The 24,752-nt window shown below is 41.8% G+C and overlaps 3 protein-coding genes across 10 annotated transcripts in view; all 3 read right to left on the bottom strand.

Moving 5' to 3' along the window:
• Positions 1-18,914, bottom strand: part of cacna1bb (calcium channel, voltage-dependent, N type, alpha 1B subunit, b) — a 176,879-nt gene extending 157,965 nt beyond the window's left edge. For 4 of the 6 annotated variants that reach the window (XM_085793982.1, XM_085793984.1, XM_085793981.1 and 1 more), the window contains exons 1-2: positions 11,609-11,710; positions 7,585-7,724 (exon numbers count right to left, since the gene is read on the bottom strand). In XM_085793982.1, the coding sequence (XP_085650108.1) occupies positions 7,585-7,724; positions 11,609-11,701 (233 nt within the window). In that variant the 5' untranslated portion in view covers positions 11,702-11,710. Of the gene's footprint in view, positions 1-7,584; positions 7,725-8,992; positions 9,086-11,608; positions 11,715-13,987; positions 14,282-17,909; positions 18,229-18,800 lie in introns of those variants that run through there. The other 2 variants (XM_085793986.1, XM_085793985.1) reach the window with 2 other exon arrangements.
• Positions 14,489-24,752, bottom strand: part of ccnb1 (cyclin B1) — a 203,046-nt gene continuing 192,782 nt past the window's right edge. Inside the window, exon 10 of the mRNA XM_085794009.1 lies at positions 14,489-14,507. The gene's annotated coding sequence lies outside the window, so the exon portion shown is untranslated. The remainder of the gene's footprint in view (positions 14,508-24,752) is intronic.
• Positions 21,312-24,752, bottom strand: part of ehmt1b (euchromatic histone-lysine N-methyltransferase 1b) — a 30,292-nt gene continuing 26,851 nt past the window's right edge. For all 3 annotated transcript variants that reach the window (XM_085793989.1, XM_085793988.1, XM_085793987.1), the window contains exons 24-26: positions 23,776-23,854; positions 23,507-23,682; positions 21,312-22,684 (exon numbers count right to left, since the gene is read on the bottom strand). In XM_085793989.1, the coding sequence (XP_085650115.1) occupies positions 22,495-22,684; positions 23,507-23,682; positions 23,776-23,854 (445 nt within the window). In that variant the 3' untranslated portion in view covers positions 21,312-22,494. The remainder of the gene's footprint in view (positions 22,685-23,506; positions 23,683-23,775; positions 23,855-24,752) is intronic.

The raw sequence follows: 24,752 nt of genomic DNA, 5'->3' as shown, positions 1-24,752 counted from the left end.
ATCATCAGTTCCCTGCTTAAAACACTGAGGGGGCAATGAATGTTTCAAATGTCATGACAATCCTGCCAATATAAAACACTGCAAACATCAAACAACCACCTGATGCAAAAATCAGAGGATCAATGAAGTCAGTCACTATCACCCCGGCAACATCACTAGCATGACTATGAATTCACAGAAACAGATTTGATAAGGGAGAATTTCTGCTTCAGTGGTAAATATGATGAAAATGTTATTTACCTTGATATTAATCTCAGACCTTAAGTAATGCACAGCACACACACACACACACACACACACACACACACACACACACACACACACACACACACACACACACACACCATACGCTGAGACACAAACCGAGCTCTTATCAAGCACATGTGTGACGTGAGTGTCAGACCAACATGATCAGTCAAAGCATTCAAAGGAAACATTTGTTCATATTAAAGTGACCCGACCTCTGTTATGTCTGCAACTTTACTTTGAAGCCTCCTATTGTGCGACCCCATCGTCTGAGAGGCACATGAAAGGAAAGCACAACTTTGAAGTACAGACGCGAGCACCGACTCTTGCCCTGACCACTTACGACCGGGACTCGTGAATCAAACATACAGATAAATACATGAAAACGACTGCCCTGGCTTTGTTTCCTTGGTGCTGACAGTGGGAGTATTGCTCTCCGTGGCTTCAGCCAGGAGCCTCAGATTGCTGTTGCCATAGCGTTTGCACGGGCAGTAAAAGGTGAGGTTTTGGTCAATAACAGCAGTGCAACTTACAATCAAAGGCTGAGAGGCAGAGGAGGTAAACTAGACAACAAGCCAACTGTTCAGACGTTACTGAAACACATTAAACATGTATATGTTTAATGTTTTCCACATATGATAATATCTTTTCCCTGTATGGACTCTCTCAATCAATAACTATATTTAAAAAATTAAAAAAATTAAAAAAAACACAGCATGGCCAACAATAACTATAATGTTTCAGTTTTCATGCATTCCAGCAAATGCTTCATAAATATTGAGTACTTTAGCATACAACTTAAAAACCACAGTCAAATTCCCCATATGGGAGTAAAACAAAGGCATGAACAACAAACAACGTGAATACTGAATGAATGTTAAATGGAGACAGTGTTCACATACAGGGTGCATGAATACACAGACAACACCACTATCTGTCTATATATAGCACATGTAAGTATTGCATTTCTATGAGGTTGGACCAAGAACTGGATCATACACTTCCCAGAATGCAACATGAGAGAGTCTTTTATCAAACAGTTCATCAAACAGGGTGGATGGTAGATGGAAAGAGTGTTGACATGTGTCATCTGGAGACTTAAGATGTTGATCATACACTTAGCTGAGAGCTAAAATATACTGTATTGACAAAATTAACTTATATGCATTAATTTAGGTGATGACAATGATGAATTACTTAACTTGCACGTCGACATGATGTGTGTTTACAGTTCTGAAACTCACAATATACTACAAAATTACAGTGCCTCAGATGAGACATGAATTCAGTATTAGCTCCTTCCACCCCCACACTGTCACACAGGCTCTCTTGTGTATTGTACTTTCCAAGCCTGAGCTCAGATAGCCAGGTGACGTCACCAGGTATTTTTCTAGGACTTCCCAAAGCTCCTCCACAGCCTCAGGAAAACATGGAAAGCTGTTTCCACAGCCTGAGTAGAAGCCCCTTGTGACTAGTTACCCACACTCATATGTAAAACTGATGGACAACCCTTTAATTTAAAGGGACATTGTGTGACTTCTCCTGTTATCTATTCACGAAAATCGATTATTTCGTTCACAAGTACGTTTTTCATTCATCAATAATCCCCCCCATCAACAAACTGAAGTGTTCCTTTCAGCTCTGAATTAGCCGTTCATATCATTCATATCTACATGGAGCGGGTAAGCTCGGTGCTGGCTGCCATGTGGTGTCGCCATGTTTTTACGTTCAGTGGCAGCATGACGGTAGGAAACCACGGAAACTCAGCGGAGACACCGGAGCTGTCGGCTCAGGTGGAGGTGGCGTCTGTGAAAAGTCACCGCGGTAACGCAGTGAGGAGGAATGGAGCGTTACACTGATGCTGCATTCAGGTGCAGTCGGGCAGACGGCCGTCGGTAACAAACCAGGTGTCATTTTAGTCACAGAAGTGGAGAGAAAGCCGGTAAAACGTGGGTCAGGTAAACAATCGCCATGACAACATATTGCCACGTGTATTGTTTTGCCTCGTGCTGACGGACCACTTGTTTACATAGAGGCATATGCCGTTACGTGCAGCGGCTGTCGTCCATCTGCCGTCTGCCCAATTTCACGTGAATGCAGCATGAAAAGTAGATTGAGTTGCTTGCGATATACAACCGCAACGCTAGATGGGAATAATTTCTACACAATGTACCTTTAACATCAGGATTAGAGATCATATCTGACAATATCTGGTGGGGTTATCTGAAAACAACAAACACCCAGCAGTCCTCCAGAAGTCTGGCATTCAAAAAACTAAATTTTAAAACTTTTCTTTTCCCCTTAACATATTTTGTTTCTCTTAGTGCTTATCTAAAAAGGAAGAAAAACCCATTGGTTACACACAGTAGGAGAAATTGGTAACTGCTTAATTTCACCTGTGAAACTAAGAGCAGCATTAATGTCATAAATGCCTTTCATCCTGGATTCATTTTTACTTTTATTTCAAGCCACTGATTCATTAATCCCCAGATTCCAGATGCTTCATACTAACATATGATAGAAATGCTCGCTCAAAGCAGGACGGGCCCCTCGCCCTTTCTGCTCATGGACGCCGTCATGCTCAGCATGTGATTGGCCGTGTCGGGCATCTCAGTGTTCCTGGTGCTGGCCAGCTCAGTGGGCTATTGATTAGGCCTTTGGCAACCCGGGCAGATTTATTCTCTTATTAGAGAGGTCCTAATGCCTGATCAGGACAGATTAAAGGTCTGCCACTGCCTCCAGCTACACTATCATTTAGACAATTTCATTAGGACTGGATGGCTGTATCGACATAATTAGCCTGAGGACTGAGCACTGGAATTGTACAGCAGCCTGAGAACTAATGCTGATTTTTACCAAAGTGGAAAAAGCCTAAGATGCGTTATTGACTTGTGTAATATAAGAAGATTTATAGAGCAGAACGGAATATGTTTTAATTTCAAACAGAGCAGGATGATTTCCCTCCTCACAACCACAATTACATCCCCTCAGCCTGGATTATAAATTACATTTTTTAACCAGAAGGATCAATAAAATAAAAAAACCTGACCAGTCACTGTTGATTGATTGCAAAGCATTTTAAATACATATTTTATCCATTCCTGCATTGATTGATAGCATGCAACAGTAGAAGTGTTTTGTTTATCTGTGGGTTTCTTGCTTACTAATTTGTAATTCCCCTGCTAATAAACATATTTTCTCTGTGATATCATTTTATCATTGGTACCACACTAAACTCTAATTATGATCACTCATTCTTATCTGCGGGCTGCTCGTTCCCTCTGTGGACTACACAGGAACAGGTTTTAACACCCAGGTGAACGGTAAAGTCTGTTTAATCCTCTTCACTTCACACGGGGAAGATGAACATCTAAGGACGCGGTTTGAATGTACTTTTGCATCTTTTGTCGTTTGACATCAGGACCAAATCTCACAGGGATGGATTTAGCTCACACTGCGAGCCAGTGAGCCGAGCCTTACCCAGAGGTGATCTGATTGATTGTGCATTGACGTGGGCTCAGTCCGGACACCTTTAGACCCCTGATCCCACAGGAGCATATCGAGCACAAAGCAAACACAACGTCTCTCCCTCTCTCTCTCACACACACACATACACACATGCAGAAACCCCTGATCATGCCGAGGCACATTACCTACTGTGGTTGCTTGGCAACCAAACACAGACACACACACAGTCACACACACACAACATAATAGTTCATTTATATCCAGCTGTGTCAGCAGTGGGTAGCCAAAACTGAAAAGCCCTATTCCTCAAGCTTTAGTTTTTGAAGAGAAGAAAAACACTGGAATAAAAAAGCGATTTTAAACGTCACCACGTCAACAAGCAAATATTGATGTAGCCCTTTAAATTCTGTCTCTGCTTTTTTTCCGATACAGGCACATTTAAATAACTGGCTCCTATCTCTGCCTTCAGAAGATTAAATAACATGTTGCTTCCTTACATCCCATAAAGCTGCTAAACGCCGCTGCTGTTTGGAAATGTATAAGCTCAGACAAAAACACACTTGGAGCGTCTTGCAGCACACAAGGTGTATCACATGACACTGAAAGCAGCTGGTGCGTCTTTCTGCATGAAGACAGTAGAATTCAAGTGTTTGGCTCCAAGCGACGTGCTTCTGTGTGATCCAGTCTTACATTTAAAGAACGCCTGCTTTCATCTTCCAGCACACATCAGTCTCTACGCTGTGTAGGTATTTCAGGGTGAACAGTCAATCCAAACACAAATGTCTCACTGACAGTATGTGCCGAGTCAAAGAAAAGTGAGACAGGAGAAGAAACATCTTCATTTTAAACAGTTTTCTGATTCTGATATTTATTTATAAAGACACGCAAAAAGGAAAATTAGTCATTTCCCTGTTTGCCGTTTTTCCCTGTCTTCAGTTTGACTGCTCTGTTTTTCTCATCACCTCGCGGACATGCCTCTCTTTGTTGTGTTTCTCATTCAATATCCACCTTGATTCATTTGTTTATTGACTCTGAAACAGTCATTATTTACAGCACAAATCCAATCTTGGTCCTCATACAGCGTCAAGGAGGTAAAATATGTCTCTGTTCATGAATTTAACAAAGCAAAGAAGAGTGTTTGTCTGCTGCATCAACTGAAACAGGCAGATTATTTTTCAGTCAGAGCGGGAAACTTTCTGTCAGGACAAATTGACTGCTTTTATATTGTTACAGTTCTGCCTTGACTTAAAGGGACAACGAGGAGTTTTGGAAAAGCGAAGCGTTTTCACACTACATTTATGAGCCTCCGCGCACACCGTAAAATTCTTTTGACCGGCGCAAGACGGACTCATGTTTTCATTCATCAATAATTAAAGTCAGAGGTTCAAAGAGGTTCACATACCGTCGTAGTTCCGACCATGAACGGCGATTCAGCTACGTTATTCTCATGACTCGTTGCGAAACTGAAAGTAAAGAAACGCTGGTCGGCTCGTCCAGCATCTCCGCCACCACTAATAGTAACAAAATAACAATAGAGACAGAATGATATATTTATCGAAAATGGGCCCATTAACAAGTGTGGGTAGCGGAGATTCATCCACATTAACGTGAGACTTTTTTATAACCGATTAGAAACTCCTCGTTGTCCCTTTAAAGGTACCATCCCAGGTGGCTAATTTTTGGCAAAATTTTGGTAAAATTATAAAAATCTGAGTATATGTATTACACAGTAATCAATGACATAAGTGATTTGACATATCAATGACGAAATTGAACTTAGCAACGGTCTATTTAACGGTTTTGGTGATTCCTGATTGGACGGAGTGGGAGGGTGCTAATCAGTTGTGCAATTCGAAAAAAAATCATAAGTCCAGCCTGGGATGGTAACTTTAAGTGAAAATATGATGTTTCCTCCATCACTTGGAGCAAGTTGGGAACGAGCTGACCAAAAATCACCCACTCTACTACCATTGTCCAAGGTTTGACAAGGCTTAATATGAGGTGGTGACTCTGGAAGACTCTTTGTACTTGTATCCTGCAGTCAGAGGTGTGAGCAGACTCTAAAGGACGTGAGCTGCTTCCTCTGCCCACACTGACCAACAAGGCATTTCTATGGAGTCAGGCAGCTAACAGACACACCACCCTGTATGCTGCAATACAGTTCAACAGCATCAAAATATGCATCCTTCAACACTGTCAAGAATTTCACAACTGATGTATTCATTAGTATGGTTTCCATGTTATAATTAAGTTATCAAGATTCAAGATCAGGATATTAGTGGAAAAAAGCATGTAGGAGAAGCATGTTAGATATTACTGTACTATCCAGCTACTGGTGGGAGGGAGCACCATGCTGCCTCCCACACAAAGACCTTGTTCTGCCTAAGTTGAAATCCCAGCAGTAATTACTCAGAACTACTGACCTGACTGTTGCTCTGTCATTCATGGCTCCTTACTGATAATACGACACACAGGCCATTACATGTCGCCAAAGCCCCGCTATCTGACAGCTTCCACTCCTGTCCGAGACTCACTAAGAGCTGCTGAGAATAAAATATACAACTTCCAACCATAAAAGCATCTGTCACAGAGGAACTCAGTGGTCCACCTAGCTAATAATTTGTACTGCCGACATGTTTTTCTTCTGAAAATTACATCACGAACATGTATTTATTGCATCTTCCAGTTGCCGTGCAGTGCGGTGGTTCTGAGAGCTCAACGCGCTGCAACTTAAGAAAACACATGGAAAAAAAAAAACTGTACAACACGTGTAAGTTAGGGCTGGGTGGGCTATTGATTTCCAACTGGTTCAGTATTGATTCACAAGGTCCCAATTCAGTTCAATTAATCAATGGTTAATTTAATCAGAGATATTTCACATACAATATCTGTTTGCTTGAATATGAATGAGATTGTCAGAGAACTAACACTGTAAAGTGTTCCTCTAACATGGAGCAATATTAAAAACACTGACACAAAGCAGTTACACACTGATGCATTCTTCTATTTAACCTGATCAATAGTTTGATGTGCATCTCAAAAAATAAAATTGTCTGATGAATACTTGGTGTTATGAATCGATATTGGATTATTAAAGTTGAATTAAACAATCACACAGCAGATTCAGTCTAACAACACAACAGAAGTGTTTCTGTTGTGTGCCATGAATGTGTAATTAATTTTAAGATAAAAATATTAAAAAAAACTTGTGATGAACCCAGCTGGGACAAAATGCTTTAAGTTTCAAAAGTTACAAATGGGCATCGAACAACAGGTTGATCACTTTTTAGTTTCCCTGGAAACACTTCTGTTGTGTGAATGTCCGGTGCATGTGTTGTAAAATTGAAAAAGATGTTTTTTATTGCACTGCAGTATTGCAGTGTGTTGAGCTCTCAGGGCCACTGTAGGGCAGACACTGGTCATTGGGGTAAAACTGGTCAGTATGAAGTATGAAGTAGATGTATAGAGGTTTCTGAATCTATCACAAAGTTAAACATTAGGATTATCACCAAACACACAATTGTGATGACAAAATTGAGTATGAAAAAAAAAATTGAGGACAAATTGGTTCTTCCGTGTCAAACTGGGAAAACTGGCTTTGTGTGTGTGAGCACAGGGTGAACTAAAATCAAGGAGAGAAAACCAAAGGCTAAAGCAATAAATGTGCATGGTGACAGTCTTTTCACATCTTTTACAGGCTTGTGTTACTTGTTGAATAACAAATAGATGCTTTCAGGCAGATGCTCTAACCGGAGGAGGGTTGATTCCACTACAATCTCACTCAGGGCGGTCACAGATACACACAAAAGAAACCACTCTCTCACTTATGACTTCCATCTCAAGCTGACACCCAGCGGGCGCGGGACTCACCCCGTGAGGACGACCACAAAGTCCATTACATTCCAGCCGTTGCGGAGGTAGGAGCCTTTGTGAAACGCGAAGCCCAGGGCGATGATCTTAATGGCAGCCTCGAAACAGAATATTCCAATAAAGTAGGGCTCTGTGTCATCCTACAGAAAGACAGAGAGTATTGGAGAGATGATGAGAATGACAGAGGGAGATCCTTTTGTGAGACATAATAGAGTGCTTAATGAAGCATTCAGTGAAAGAGAGGGGGTAAAGTAAAAGATGGCTCCTTTGACTTCTTGCACCAGCATGACCACAAGTGCAAGAAGTGGAACCCCTCTTCTTTGGATGAAAACAGAGTAATGACAGTGAAAATAAATATTCACACACATGGCATGATCTCAGAGGACACAGTAAGTCAGTGTACTCTCAGGCCTGCTCAGAAATTATAACAAAAATTGACTTCAACTGAGAGCAGACCCCTAATTGTACAGAATAGGAATAATAAGGAGAAGGTTATCTGTCTAATTGGCACCTTTGATAAGATCTGTGATGATACAGACTCTATATTGGACAGGGGACAAAATGTATAAGGGGCACTCCTGGTGAACAGAACTTTTAGTTAGAGGTCAGGGTTCAAATGGGCCCAAATGCTACATGAAACAAGTTAATGGAGGTGAGACTGGGGCCATGCAAAGGGCACTGACAGAAGGAAGGCCTCTCTGACCGACCATGAGCCAACCAGAGTCCTGCTGCTCTACCAGAGGGACACAACACACAGGAATCATCCCCAATATATTCCTATCTGTCTGATTTGAAATAAATGTAGTCTACACTGGAATAAACTTTGTTTTATAACTTGGTTCAGACATATTCCTAAGTGGACATGACGCCAATAACTATTGCCTACAGTTTCTTTCATGACAAATCTAGACTGAACAGTGTATGCTACATTGTCTGGGTCTTAACAGTTTAAATCACACCTGAGCCTCTTTCCTGGTAATGAGAAGTTCACTCTTTCAGGTGGAGTTGTTACACACCCACTGAGCAGCAAAGGTTCAACAGTTCATATAAATATTTTTGGTCTGTGTGATGCTAACAAAGTAAACAGTATACCGCGTTAGCCAGTATAACACATAAATTGAATCCCCATTCTTTTAACTGACTACACCCATTATTTAGCGATTGAACCAACATAGCCTAATTTTAATTTAAGCCCATGGCTGCTCAGTCAGAGTTCATTGACAAACCTTCAGCTCCACACAAAACAAGCTAACCGACACTTCAGCAACTAAACCAAACAGGCTAATTATTATCATAACAGTTTCAAAAACGGAGGGAAGAACACGGTAAATCTGTAACCCAATAAAATAAACATCACAACGAGGAGCCAGACGTGACTTGGATACATATAAAGGATAATATGACTCACATTCTTCGTAGTTTAGACACACTGACTGACTGACTGACTGACTGTCAAACGGTCAGTCACCACACCTGCTGCAGAGCCTGACGTGACTCCGTGCTGCGTTCACGGGCGTTACAAACCACGTTACAAAACATACAATCTAATGGCAGCCTGTTCAAAATACTGGCTTCAGTAAAGAAGCTTACCAACATGACCTTGAACATAACATGTTGTTTTTCTTGAGTGTTTTGTATTTTGTTCAAGTGTCCTCGGTTCTCCATGCACTTTGTTAACTGGTGAAGTTGTGCCGGATACCCCCACTCTACTGTATGACCCTGAACATAACCTTAAACTTAGGATAGGAGCAAATAATTTCCAATTTCCAGGAGGACATTTTACTTTTTCTTTAATTTCCTGACCCCACCTGTTGCATAGATTTTCCAGGAAAGTAAGCTATATAGGCTTAAGTCCAAGTTTTGGGTGTTTGGGGTGTTTTTTAGTTTAGTTTTAGTTTCTAAAATCAAACTTTAAAGGGGACATATTATGGAAATATCACTTTTTAAAGGCTCTTTTGGTGGCTTGCCTTCAGGCCTCCAAATGTAAGAATTGACAAATAAATCTGTAATGTGCAGGCTTCCTAGGTTGAAATCCAAGTGGTTTTGTGAGCTGTTCCCTCAGTTGTCTTCCAGTGATGTAACCAGTGTTTGAATTTGCATAACCCCACCCCTACCTGGGGCCGGTAGAAGGGATGGGGCGGGGCAAGCAGTGGTTCATTTGCATTTAAAGGGACAGGCACTGAAACCAGCCGTTCTAAACAGGGCTGTTTTGAGAGTATGAAAAGCAGGGGCATTTGTCTAACCATGGCACTCCATTGATTCACATGAATAACACACATGACTGGACATGATTGATCTGGGCACTCTGCATTATTTCCTAAAAGTGTCTAACAATCAACATGTCACTGTTAAATCATTTGCACTATGTGGCTGGGATAACCCTGGGCCTCGCTGTAAGGGAGTTGGATCAGGCGCGTATGACATGACACTTTTTCTTTGCCTCCATTAATATCTGCAAAAGCCCCGGGCGATGCACAGGGCATGAGCTGTGGATATCTCATGCCTACACTAACCTCTCTCCCCCTCAATTTTTCTCTCTCGTTCCTAGCATACTACAACCTGACAGACAGTGTCCCCAACCCCCAGCATCACCCAGCCTCCAACATAAATAATCATGTAAAAGCAGTGTGACAGGCCTGAGCACTATAAGAAATGTGACCTTTTCTAAAGGGCTGCATGGCTGACTACAGTCAACATCCAGTGATAATAGATATGTTGGACAAGAGTTACTGTATGAAGCATGAAAGGCTGTGGTGGTGAAATAATGGCAGTTTATTGTTGTTATATGGAGAAGCAGATAAGCTGTCCCTGGCCAGCAGACGTAGCTGTAGGACCCTGCATCCTTTAAAATAACAAGGACAGGCATTCAGCGTGGCATACAGTACATTCATTTGGTGCGCTATAAAAGGCACGATTCATAGACAAAACAACTGAATGTCTTATGTAATATCAGAGCTGGAGGGCTGCCTGGATAACTGTCTATACTAACATGGGTTAACATCTATTATACACACATATATCACTAACACAGATAATTAATGAATACATACAGCTGGGGAAATCCCAGAGGCGCACATTGCTTAAGACCTGCGTTGGATCTGAAATACTCTTCGTGAGGAGCTTCTATCAGCGCCTCCACTTACAGTATGCCTCCTACTCTGTTGACAGAGCTTCATAAATAAAAGCTGATCCCTCATTCTAATTAAAAGGCTTCTTGTTGTATTGCATCCTCAAGGTGGAGGAGGCAGGGGAGAGGATGCTTGTTTCCTCCTTTGTATAACCGCTCCAATCACTTTTCGCAGGTGCTGAAAGCTACTTTGTTGTTTTCCTAGTAGTAACATCTCCACTGCTGATTTTTTTTTTTCCTTTCGCCACCGCCACTGAGATAATTTAAAACAGGAGCAGGTGGTACGACATGGGAGGAATTAATTGACTTTTGCACATCAAGCTGTTGCTCTTTGTAACACTCTCTGGATCTCTATTTTAAGACAAACTCCCCTCAGCTGCAACACCCTCGGAAACAAGAACAACAAAGTGCTGAAGCATGAAGATACATCATGTTATTCAGATGTTTTTTTGTTCTTTTTTTTTTTTTCTTTTTTCTTCCATTACACAAGGCAGGATCTGCCACTTGACCTCAACGTGCAACAGTCGCTTTGCTTTCTCTCTAAGGCTATTTAGCAGTGCAAACGTGACTGTTGGAGTTCAAATGTTGGTTTAAAGTGAATGCATATGTGAGCAGCTGTGGGGAGCAGGGAGCCAGAGCAGGTGATCAAAGCCAGCCCACTGAGAGGCTCTGATGGCTTACAAGATAGGAGCTGCAGGGGACAAACACAGTAAAACACACAGGGTGGCTCCCGGCACAATGGCTGAAAGGTGCTACCACAATTAAGCTGCTGTAGGTCATTGGCTTCTAACTCTAGGAGGCTGGTGCTGCTGGCAGGGGTTGGGGAATCAAAGTCTTTGATTACTCCCTGTAAAAGCCCTTATTTAAAGGAAGTGATCTCAAAGAAAATGCACTCACCAGGCGTTCCGACATGGGCGTCTTGTCGCTGGCAGGTAGATGCTGCTCCAGGGCCAGGACGATGCAGTTGGCGATGATGGTAGCCAGGATCATGTACTCAAATGGAGTGTTAGGGGTTAAGGAGCATTTGAAAGCGGAGATGCATTCATTTCATTTCACAGCTTAATCATATCATTTGCTTTGAGAAGTGAGAAGACCTTGTGTTCAAACAGGATACTTTGAAACATGAGTGCAATGTGAACACAATATAGATAATGACAACAATGAATTGCACAGAGAGCAAATCATCCTGCTTATTGCTGTATGACAAATGCCATCACACTAAAAACATCAACCTCCCATCATGCTCTGGTTCAAGGCTCTCTCTAGAAAGAAAGCATCCTATACATGCGCTTATGATCCTTCCAGATGGCTGACCATTTCCAACCATTATCAATGCTTGGCTCATTCTGCAGTCTATTTTTGCTGGGTCAATGTCCGCAGGTCAGGGCCTATTGAGGGCCTGTGAAACGTAACGGAACATGGAGCCTACCATTAAAGCCAAGATGTAAAACAGTTCTCCATAAGACACCCGGCTATCAGCATCATGCAAACAGAGGGCTGTTTTTCCTGACAGTGAATCGTTAAAGGAAATTGGTGTAATGGCTACTTTTACTTCATTTCAGCTGTGGTTTTTATTTTCATGCGTTTTTTTTTTTTTTTTCAGTTTTGATCCTGTGGAGTGGAAATTCAATTCATATCAGCTTATAGAGGGATAACCATTGTTATTTGATTAAAGCTAATACTGTTCCCACTGTCGCCCACAGAGCAGATCCACTTGTATCGTTGTGTTTGTTACACAAGTTCTACAGCAGCTCTCTAGACTTTACAACTTGACTGCAAAAAGATATACATTTAATTTACAGTTCAGTTCATTACGTATCTCAGGGACGGCCTGAGAGCAAGAAGATTCTGGATTTTAACCTATTTCTATCTATAGTGCATGTTCTCTCTGAACACCTTCGTCTACACAGTCTAAAGACATGCGCACTGGGTTGATTGGAGGCTCTAAATCCCCTGTCGAATGTGAGCGTGTGAGGTTGTTTGTCTCTATATGTGGGCCCTGTCAGAGACTGGTGACCTGTCTAGGGTGTAGCCTACCCAACCCTCACCCTGCGTCAAGCTGGGATTAGCCCCAGACTCTGCGACTGTCTATGGGTGGTATAGACTATGGATGGGAAATGTTTTTTTACTTGTTTCAAATCAGCTGCTTTACAATGTAACCTGCATTATAGTGCACCATTATAGTGCTGTAAAAACAGGTTGAAAACCATGTGTCACTGAACTTGTTGTTAATCATATTGAACAGCATCGACTCAACAGCCTTCAACCCCTCATAAAACTTCAACCCAGACTCAACATGCTCATGACCTGACAGTATTTAACTTACTGTTTTCAGGGTAAAACACAGGTTTTCAGACATTTTTTTTCTATCACATAATTTTCCTCATGGGTTGTGACACTTTTTCCATTTTAAAATGAGTGACACACATCCATTAAGGCCCCCTCCCCCCAGAATCTGTCTCCTGATAGAAAATATTGAGACTTGATGGGTGACCGTGACTGGTTCAAGTGGACTTTTTTCTTTTTCTTTTTTTATGTAGTGGCAAAAAGAGAGAGCGGCATGGAGCGATGAGCGTGGGCGACTTCAGCACCATGGAGAGGGCTCCAACTAAGACAACGAGGCGGTGCTGCAACCTCCGACCAGCGGTCTCCCTCACCGAAATAAAAAATTGCGCTTTTTTCTTAGTAATCAGTATTAGGCCTACATGACTTTACAGGTTCCCTCTAAACCCAAGCAGATTTTTTATTGACTTCTATATAGCTGCGGTAATCAATCAGTAATGATGTTTGATAATTATTAACTACGACGCTGCTGCCCGGAAGACAGTTTCACAGCTGACATTTTGACAAAAGAACTTATCAGTGAACGTGGACGCCCAGAGGCTGTGTATTGAGCTGGGAATAGAAAAGGCAGCACAATGGGCGGAAGTGAAGTCTTTTCAGTGTCCGCACCTACTGAGAACATCTTTGTGTCGTGTTGAATGGAGATAAGAGAGCAGAGCGACAGGTGCAGGCAGCGCTGCGCGGCGCGGCCAGGGCGAAAAGAAAAGACACCGGTCGCGGCTACACAGGCACAAACAGCTGGTCTTTTTTTTTCTTCTACAACCTAACCCTATGAGCAAGTGAACACAACACAAGAGCTAAAGTTAACGTGCAGGCAGCAGGCCTGCAGGCAATAGTGTGTGTCTGCTTTTTAAACCATCTGTGCGCGGCTGCCAGGCAAGGACAGCCAGGTTACAGGCTCCAGATGCACCTGCTCTGGGCTCGCAAGGATATGGCCACTCTGTTATCCGCTTCGCATACTTCCTGATGAGGTTGTCCTCTCGGAAGATGAAGAGGGAGCGGTTGACAGTCAAGCAGTTCTGTTTGACAGGATTGGGGTTGTAAATGGCCATTGTCCTGGCTCTCTGAGCCATCGACTGCTTGTACATCCTCTGGCCACCCGGAGCGCCGCCGCCGGCGCCGCCACCCCGGGCTCCCCCTCTCCCGGCGCCCGGCGCGCCTCTCCCTCCGCCGCCTGCGCCTCCTCCTCCATAGCGGGTGGGTAGATCTTCTGCGAAGCGAGCCATTCTGGAAACGCACAGATCCAAAAGGGAAAATCCAAACTGGTGTCAGTGTAAATGGAGGAGAGGCGCATCACAACAAACACACTTCATCCAGACCACACCATACAGCTTAGCGTTGGAGAGCGGAGGAAAAGCGCTGCGTTTGGGTAGATGAAAAAACAAGGTGGCCTCATGGAAAACCATGTTCTCTGGACCCTTTCCATTCATTCATCCTCAGTCACGTTTAAAAACATCTAAGTTTGAAGCGACGAAGTTGCAAAAACAAAATATTCACTTCACTGAGGCTGTTGCGTCCATATCAGCCAGAGAGTGAGTGGAGAGAATCACATCAGCCTGTCTCAGAGAAAAATCCTGACAACATCGTGTCAGCGTCCAAACACCAGTTGAAGCGCTGAGGATGTCAGTCAGGGAGAGAGAGGAAAAAAAGCACGAGCAGGGGCGTCAGAAAACACTGAAATCCCTTTTGCTTTGGTTGTTTTGTTTTTTTTTCAGCTGAGAGCAACAGTAAAAGAAGCCAATCCAACACGAGCAGTTATCCTTTGATTTGTGTTTGATCGCTGTATGGGGGCTGAGGGCTATATAGCAAGTCCTCAGCGGAATAAAGGAGGAGCGCATGTGACCAGAGCGAGCCTATCGGCGACTGGAGCGCACGGACGGACGCGCTCCCCGTCTGTTGGCTGCTCAGAAGAGACTGAAACTAATGAAGTTCAGGGAAGCCCTGAGGGTCACAACACGAGCCATGGTCAATCTTTCCTTCAGCTCCAACAACAAGACCACTGCAGCTTAGAGCAGGTTTATGAGCCAGTTATGTTGGAGTCAGGCAAAAATGAGTGGTTTATTTATTTATTTATTTATTTATTTATCAATAGATATAGAAGAGGAGTACAAAAAGAACACAGGTAATATGTGAATGTGATTAATAAGAAAGAAAGGAAAGAAAGAAAGAAAGAAAGAAAGAAAGAAAGAAAGAAAGAAAGAAAGAAAGAAAGAAAGAAAGAACGAACACTATCTGTAATCTATAATGTCAATAAAATATATTTTGTCATAAATGTAAACATATGAAAACCTACCTTATTTATTTATTTATCAATAGATATAGAAGAGGAGTACAAAAAGAACACAGGTAATATGTGAATGTGATTAATAAGAAAGAAAGGAAAGAAAGAAAGAAAGAAAGAAAGAAAGAAAGAAAGAAAGAAAGAAAGAAAGAAAGAAAGAACACTATCTGTAATCTATAATGTCAATAAAATATATTTTGTCATAAATGTAAACATATGAAAACCTACCTTGTTTGTACAATTCACCTGTTTTGGATATAAAATGTATAAAAATGTGAATGTTTTTAACCTCTGCTTTGTTTCCTCACATGTTCCACATGAGGACATGTTCCATATAAATGTGTTGGTCCAGAAGTCATTCACAGACTGTGCAGGGTATTTGACATCACCCATCTTTTGAAGATGTGTTTACAAATGATAATAAAAAAAAACACCTTAGATTGTTAATTATAGCAATAAGGTGGACCTGAGTCTGCCAGACCTCTAATAATAAGTGCTTTCATACAGAAGTGAAGACAGAGGCCCCGTAGAGGAACATGTCTCATTTTGTGACATGAGATTAGGAAACAGGGTTTATGCAGCAGAAACATCCAAACATGTGGATGTTGTGACCTTTGCTGTGACTCCTCTCCAGGCTTTGAGTCATTACAGACTCTCTGCTCTGAACAGGACTGAAGCCACTGGAGATGATTTGAAGGAATAAACAGTTTCTTTGTGAATGTTTGATCGTGGTTAAAATAAAAACAAATGACTCAGTCCTGGGAGGGGTTTTTCTGCTTCTTTTTTGTGTATGGTATTTAATTATTTACACTTTTCCCACTGTCACTGTTGTTTTTAAAGTGAACTCTCTCTCTCTCTCTCTCTCTCTCTCTCTCTCTCTCTCTCTCTCTCTCTCTCTCTCTCTCTCTCCCTCTGTGTGTGTGATGTGTTTTGTGTGTATGTCTTAATATGCTGTTGCTGTTTATGTCAGTTGCTGAAAAGCCCATTGGCAGCACCATAAAGACACATAAACAAGTTGTGTTCATGGCTACAGGGATTCAGAGCTCTGTGACTTTAGGTTTGACTCTGTTCAGTTGAACCTTCATTATCATTGGGAATATTTTCACGTTTGACATTCAATAGAAAAAAAAAACTGACTGGAGTGCAGCATCAAAAGTTCACTTTGATGTAAAGTTTATACTTGTTTTCATTCTTTCTTTTCTTTCTCTCTCTATTTTTCCCCCCTCAAAGAGCCACATTATAAAAATAGTCTGAGCCAGTGTCGTAACTGCGGGGCACAACTTCAGCTTCAAGTTGTGACTAACGACATGTTAATATTCAGAGATTCAAAAATCTGTTGTTCTGGGCTGTTTTGCAGATAAACAAATAGATAACAGACGGCTTCTCTGCAGCTTTCTATAGACACCAAAACATGACATCAACACTACAGCATGAGTACTGACAGAGTGTCTGTGATCTCTACAGTGTTGTCTCATCTGGCTGCAGATATCTTCATTTTAGGAACATGATGCCATTTATCATAACATGTCTATCTTGACCGCATGGACTTCCCTTTTCAAATGTAATGTATTCATTCTTTTCTAATTTAGCTGCTTCAGAGAGCATTTGTTAACAAACTTACATCCAGAGGCTGTTTACACATTGATTTAGCTCATTGTTAATTCAGCATCTATACAGTACATCATCACCATCATCTGCGCCCAAGTCATCAAGGTTTGGATACAGCAGAGGAGCCATCCGGTGGTTTAACTGATGTACTGCAGTTAGACCGACGATAACAGCACCAGTGTTCAGAGTTTTCGACTAAGAGCCACTTTATTATCTCTCTAGTCTTGATTTTGCAGCAGCTGTTGTGGAAGCAATAAAATCTCCAGTGGATCTTAACCAGAATGCTGCAGAGAGTTATGGCCGTCTCTCGTAAACACTGAAGAATGATGCCTGTCTTTACAAAAAAGCCAAACTTACAGTAAAAGGCCAAATCACTAACTGGACAGAGTCAAAAGACCCTCGGGGGCCCTGAAAGATCTCTGACAGTGTTTATGTTGTGTGCTGTTTTATTTTAATTCAATTTCATATGCATCAATAAAGCACAACATACTGGTTATTGGCTGCATTTAATACGATGATTTACTTTCTACACCATGGAGTGTGTATTCTATCTATCTATCTATCTATCTATCTATCTATCTATCTATCTATCTATCTATCTATCTATCTATCTATCTATCTATCTATCTATCTATCTATCTATCTATCTATCTATCTATCTATCTATCTATCTATAGATAATCTATCTATCTATTATTATTACTTCTGCCACTACTAATGCTATTAATAATAACAACAGTCTTAAACTTTTTGGTTTTGGTGTTTTTGCATTTCTATTTTACAGCTAGACTGATAATAATTTAATAACAAAAATAAATCATGCCTTCATTATTTCAGTCTTGTCTCATGTTATGTTTCTGAATTCTTATATTACTGTGTTAAAGTGAGAGGAAGAAGGAGCAACAGTTCAGGTAAATGCAGGATTTGTAAGTGTTAGTATCTGCTGTTATGTTTTGTGTGTCTCACCTGCCGGGCCACAGCATTTTGTTCAGGGTCTCGTGCTTCTTGACCAGCTGATGGACTCCGTCCTTCTTCCCTGCTTTGCTCAGTCCATCCAGGTGTAAAACTGTGTCATACCTCTGCACAGTGTCGGGGTCAGTAGCTCTCCATGACGCCTCCTCTGGCTCCCCGTCACCGGGGTCAGACGTGTCCTTCTTGGACCCGGCCTCCCCCTGTGCCCCCTTCCCGGGGTGCTGCTTCTTGTCAGATGATGGAGCCCAGGTGTCCTCGTACTCTGCCCCCAGGGTCAGCATCCTCCAGGAGCCGAAGGTGGCCGAGCGCACGGCTGGAGAGGAGACGTGAGGGGAAAAAAAACAGACAGAAAAAAACATGAGCACTGATGATAATCATCAGAGGTGGTGAGATGACTTGACCTGACGAGATGGCCTGAAGGCCTGAGCGGTGGATCTCAAGCGTTTATTGGTCTTAAGTTTTCTGGCCATCAGGTTTTCAGACTAACAACAGGTATGCCTCATTTTCACAAACCACTTCAAGACACAGTGTGCTGACTTTTTATGAACTGCTGTAATTCCCCTTGATAGTCATAACTCATTAATTTTCCATGCTAGGTCCCTGAAACAGACTCCAGCCCCACTGGTGTGTGTTTGAACAGCAGTCAAGAAAAAGAACAAATATTCTCCAAGAAAAACTCAAGGATTGAACACACATATTTCTAGTGTTGCAGAGATCAAAAACTTTTCTGCTTAATCATTTCGTGACCCCAGAATTTACTTTCGACCCCATGAAAGGAGACCCTGACCTTCAGTCTGCGCACCAGTTAAACTTTAAGAAGCCCTTTACCCGCCTGATGTGCATTCATACAATAAAGAGATGTAAACAAACTCCGGGTGAACGTACCATAGATCACAGTGGATAGCCTCTCTGCCCATCTTGAGTTGTATGGAGTTGATCTCCTCATCACTGCTTCTCCAGGGTGGCTGAGGTGCGTCCAGCTGTGCTCTATGGTGAAGCAGCTGTGGGACCTGAGCTGTGCCACTTGCCTGCAGGAGGCTCCCCTCCAAAGCTCCAGGGGCCGGGGGCACCAGAGGTTTGCTCCCACCTAGGAATGCGGAAAAGGCTGTTTCCTGTGCTGCCAGTTAAGAAGCTCGTTATCAGAGCGGCCATCTTTGAAGCTGGAGGGGAAAAAAACTCTCTGATTCAATTATCCACTCTGTTTTTCGCTGCCTGCCCTGGTAATCAGGAAGGGAGCAATCATCAGCGGACCTAAAAGGCCCTGCAGATGCACAGCCCCTCACTTCCCACTCTTTGTGCCCTCCTTCCCTGGTACAGCAGACATTTTCTAACCAAACCCACTGGCTTTTTTTTCCCTTTTTTTTCATTCTTTTTTTTTGCTGATTTTATCCATGTTTTTACACCTTTCCTTCTTGACTAGGTTAAGTTGTAGGGGTGGAAGTGACGAGATGTAGGCCTACTCACTCGGGTACTGAAAAGCAAGGGACCTTTTACTTCTTTTTACGTTTTTCCAGCAGCTGCACTTAGGCTACAAGTTACTTTAATGTTATTAATTCAGACTTTAGGTTCTGTTAAATATGTTGTTGGGGGGGGGGAAACATTATATCAAAAATCTCTTCAAGCAAGTGTTCTTAAAGGGACAGTGTGTAATACCTGTCAAGGTGCAAAATCTGAATATACTATATGAATATATTTATATAAGTGTATAATTGCTATAAAATAAAATCTGTTTGGTTTTCATAGCCTTATGATTCTTCTTTTATAGCAAGGGTCTTGCTTAGAGAGTGTTGCCATCTTGCGCTGCCATGTTTGTACGGAATGGAAAATCCAGCCAACCAGAGAGCACGTTTCAAGAGTTTCACGTTCATAAATAATGGAATTATTTGATAGATAAATAACAGAATTGGAATACTAGATGGTAAATGGTCTGTATTTATATAGCGCTTTTACTATACCTGAACGATACCCAAAGCGCTTTACAGTACATCACATTCACCCATTCACACACACATTCACACACTGACGGCGGAAGCTGCCATGCAAGGCGCGAACCACGACCCATCAGGAGCAAGGTGGGTAAGGTGTCTTGCCCAAGGACACTACGGCAGCAACCGGGACAGAGCGGGTTTCGAACCGCCAATCCTCTGATCATTGGACGACCCGCTCTACCCGCTCTACCACCTGAGCCACTGCCGACACTGTTTTCCCCTCATTTTACTTTACATACTGGACCTTTAAGGTTTGCATTTAGGAGTTGAACATTTTTAATTTTCCCCTTTTATCTACCGTGTTGTGGATTTGTAATTTTCACATATCAAAGTGCTCTGCAGACTTACACAGGTATACTGAGTTCAACTGGTTGATTAGAGCTGGGAGTTAGGAGGTCGCCTCAACACGCTGATGGTCACAGCAGGAAAAGCACAGGTGAAATAAATCCTGTCATCACAGCTGAGTTCCTCTAAATACCCCCATCACATCCCCACCGCCATTCATGTCCAACTGTCAGTGTCCTAATGAGGCTTCGTTAGATGAAGTGAGTCTCATTAGAGACCACAGTCTGTGTTTGAAACATAGAAATGAAGAATTAATTTAGTTTTAAATGTTTGTATGAAAACGAATTAATTGATTAAACTGTGTTTCACAGCCATTTCAATACTTTGTATCATACTTAGCTTTTTATTCAAAAGGTTCAATCAGTGTTTTGTTTAATAATCATTAGGTTCTGTAAATGTGGAACAATGCAACATGTTTACATAAACAAAATTGTTTCTAATTTTAAAGTAGTAAAGTAAGCAATTTTTTACCATATGTATCTTTACTTTGACGTCTATAATGATTATTATTTTGGTAGGGCCCAGCGGTGTTATAAGTCAATGACAGGAACTTGAATGTTGTCACCCGCCTAATTAAAAGTGCGCTGAGAACTAATTACATGGCCTCCAGATTGCTCAGGGTTGGATGTGGGCAGTCAGGTTGGGAGCTCCTGCTTCAGACAGTGGAGCCTGAAGTCTGAATCCAAACCGTCTTTTACTTGTAATATGAGGTACCTTCCATGGTGGCATCAATGCCTCCTCAGCCTCTGTCACTTTGAAATGAGCTCCTCTCTCCAAACATCACGGCTTCTGAGAATCTAAACTCATTAAAGTGAATGCAGTGTGGGACGTGTCGGCCTCTCTGATGCCACAGCTGCTCAAATATTTCAGTGCCAGGCCGCGAGCCTGTCTGTCAGTGTTCATGCTGCTGCTGCTGCTGCAGGGTCCGGCTAACTGCAGGCTTCAGTTTGAAGATATTTCAGTGATGTGTTTGTGGTTGAAAAGATGATGAGCCGGGGAAAGACCTAATGTTTAGAATCTGCAGCAGAATTTTCAGGTAGCAAGAGAAATTGCAACAAGTCTATCGGAATAAATGTATTAGTAGTAAATTTATTGAAAAAGATACAACCAATTAGATGGATGGTTCACGGTCCAGAAATATGTAACAGAACATAATGGAAGTGCATTTTTATAACCTTTTTTTTCTCAGTTATACCTTTCAAAACTTTGCACAACAGCCACTGCTTTACTAACAACATTTAAAAAGATGGGTTGGCGTCTGTCGGCAAAAATCAAGAGACAAAATTAAAAACAGGCTAACTACAGTAACTACAATTAGAAAAATTAAACATAAAAAAACTTAAAATGTTCTCTTATTTTACAAACTATGTTCACTTGGGTAATACAAATGAAAACAAAAGTAAAAACCTTTGTCAGCACCATGTTATTTCTTCTCTTAATTCAACCATTTTAACTCGTCCACATCTGCGAGGAGCGAAACATCTGACACATTAAGATCCCCATGCTTCATAGAAAAAAAGAACAAGCTCTGTCAGTTTATTCAGACTAGAAACGCCTCGTTGTTGAGGAATGGTACAGCATCTTTCTACTGGACAGTCTATACTCACTCGAGTAGCAAATTTTAAAAAAAGAAAAAAAAGAAGTCCTTTTTCACATCATGTCAATTAATTCATCAATTCATAATCAACCTCGGTGGCAAATGTTGGACATCCATTCAAACACTGCAACAAAGATGAAATGACACAAAAAGTGGCAACATAATCCAATATATTTATCAGCTAATTTTGCTGGAATGGTTGGTGATAAATGATCAGAGCGGTCAAACAGGTTAAACAGCTGTATGCCGAGGTTGCCTTTGCAAAAGACAACGATCTGCTCGTCCTGAACCCCCGACACTCCTCGAGCACGACTCTAAGAGAAGCCATTTAACAATGTCAATCAGTTATCTTTAAAAAAAAACAAAGACTAAATGCACAGTTCTCCCTCCCAGTAACGTTGTATATGAAATGTAAAGACAGTCTCACTGTGCTGCCCTCTGCTGTTCAGGTGGAATAAAGGAGCAACCACTTCTTCCAGGATTTGATTGTGCATCTGCTTCTGTACGTGTGTGTATATGTGTGTGTGGTCTATGGTCCAAGGTCATTGAATAAGAAGTGGAGATACAGTACAAGTTCACTGATAGAAAGTTCATGGAGAATGGACACAGTCCTGTGGGTGTAGTGAAGCTTTAGTGTGAGGGGGGGGGTCTATGAGGGGCTGGGGGGGCTGTTGGAAGAGCTGGTGTCAGGTGACACACTGGGCTGCCGCTGGTCCTCTGGCGTGCTGTCGGCCTGCAGCGATGCCATGGCCGCTGCCGAGAACTTACACTTGGAGGAGCCGCATTCGCAGTTGAACAGCTTGCTTTTGACTTCCCAGAAGTGGTCGCCATAGTTAAACCTGAGGGGGGGGGGGGCAGGTGATTAAAACACAGCAATGTCATTTAATGAAAACCAGACATCAACGCTGAAGGACAGAGGTCAGTCGTTTATAGGAAGTTGCAACGTGTGTCTGTGGAAACTTCAAATCAAAGCAGAATGCACAGAGGATCTTCAGTCAGATATTACAGAACAGGAGTGGGAAAAGGTGCAAACACAAAACTCATCTGTTACTTGTAGATTTAAAGTGATCCAATATATTTGGATTATGAGGAAGTAACTCCTGGAAAACCTAATAAATTCAATCATATCATCCCAGACAGATGTACAAAATACAGATCAGAGAGAAACCATATCATTACATGTGGAGTTTCTAAATGTTTTCTAGTTTTCTATTTTTTTCTTCCTTTAGATATCCAGATATATGGATATCTAGTATATACATGCATTCACATTAGTTTATTTGTTTTACTCATTTACGTCTCATTTGGTTCAAGATTTGGTTCACAGGTGAGGGGTTGGTGGGACATGAACGAGAAAACCAAACCAAGAAAATGATATATCAAGTTGAAAATGAATAAAGATGAGTGATACAAATAAACCCAGATTTAAAAAAACAACAACACTTGATTCACAACTCGTGACTACTGCACTGAGGAAGTGTCATTAAAATGAATGTCAGACTGTATCACATCCCTCTGTCATCAATATCCACTAAATCTATACATAGACACTAATATCAGACTCATAAAGGGATCCTCAACACCATGAGACGTGATGAGCAGGGACAAAGACTTTGACGTCAAAGTGGCACAAAATGAGGAAAGAGACAAAGAGATCTCACCCGAGCTCCTCTCCAGCCTTAATGTTTTCACTGGCGAAGAAGGCGATGTGTGGGAAACGAAGGTCCTGGTGCGTGGTGAACACTCGACAGGCAAACAAGTTGGGCTCGCACATGTGATTGAGGAAGCGACTGATGTTACCATAGAAACGGGCATCGATGCAGTACAGGTCTTGTGGCTGTGAGGGGAAACAAATGAAAACACATGTTGTTATACTGAGAAACCAATCTGCCGTAGCTCTGGTTCATTCTGGATGTCGTCAATGCGTTACCTTGTCGTCCAGACTGAACAGGTAGGCGTCGTTTTGCCTCATCTCTGCCTCTGCCTCAGAGATGATCTCACCTACGTACCTGTTGAAGAGAGGAGACGTCAGCAGCTGCAGACATCAGATTTTACTCTGCTGCTGCTCTCAACACATCATGAACCAGGAGTTTTGGTTTTTTTACTGTTATTATTTTACTAATTTGGAAAAACTGCAGGTCTGAGATACTGAGCATCAAAGATTTCACACCCCTGCTGGTAAACCTGGGATGTATTTTCACATCTTTTCAAATATTTAACCCAAAAGGTTATTTTTAATTTAATAACTAACACCACACACATTATTCAGCACAGAGAGACCATGAGTAAGTGGATGACTCAGTTTTAATTAAAAAAGAAGACGAACATTTTACCAGCCAGTGAGCTCTGGATTATGGATAATGTCTGAGCTGCAAGATATTTCACTGTCAGATTATCAGTTATCATCTTAATAATTCTGCTTTGCTGTGGTGTGGGTCATACGATCAGCACCAAGGACACAGTCTGTTCTGTTGTAACTGTAAACTTCACCACAAAAAACCCGCACATGCACCAACGGTGACATCACAGACTGATGAACACACGGCTGTTAGAGCTGCTCATTACTACTACACAGTCTGGATGCTGCCATCAGCAGAGAGAGACTTTTTAAATCATAACCAATTAACGCATTGAAAAATATATCAATACAAATATATTATATATTTACTGTTTAATTTCTTTGTTTTCTTCATTGATGGCATAAGAAAACCAGGTGTTACATGAAGGGGACACGGTGGACAGACATGCAGATTATGGGATGTTGCTTAAAGTGACAAAATCGCAAATGCAAACTGTAGAGGCTACATCAATTAACTGTTGATGTGCTAATTAAAAGCTGGTGCATAGCTATTAGTGCCACATTCCAACTATAAAGCAACAGTCTGATTGTTTTCTTGCTTTTCTTAC

The sequence above is a fragment of the Trachurus japonicus genome, chromosome 12 (genome assembly GCF_045865225.1).
Source record: "Trachurus japonicus isolate A0001 chromosome 12, Traja_1.0".
NCBI lineage: Eukaryota > Metazoa > Chordata > Actinopteri > Carangiformes > Carangidae > Trachurus > Trachurus japonicus.
This window is presented reverse-complemented; position numbering and strand designations above follow the sequence as displayed.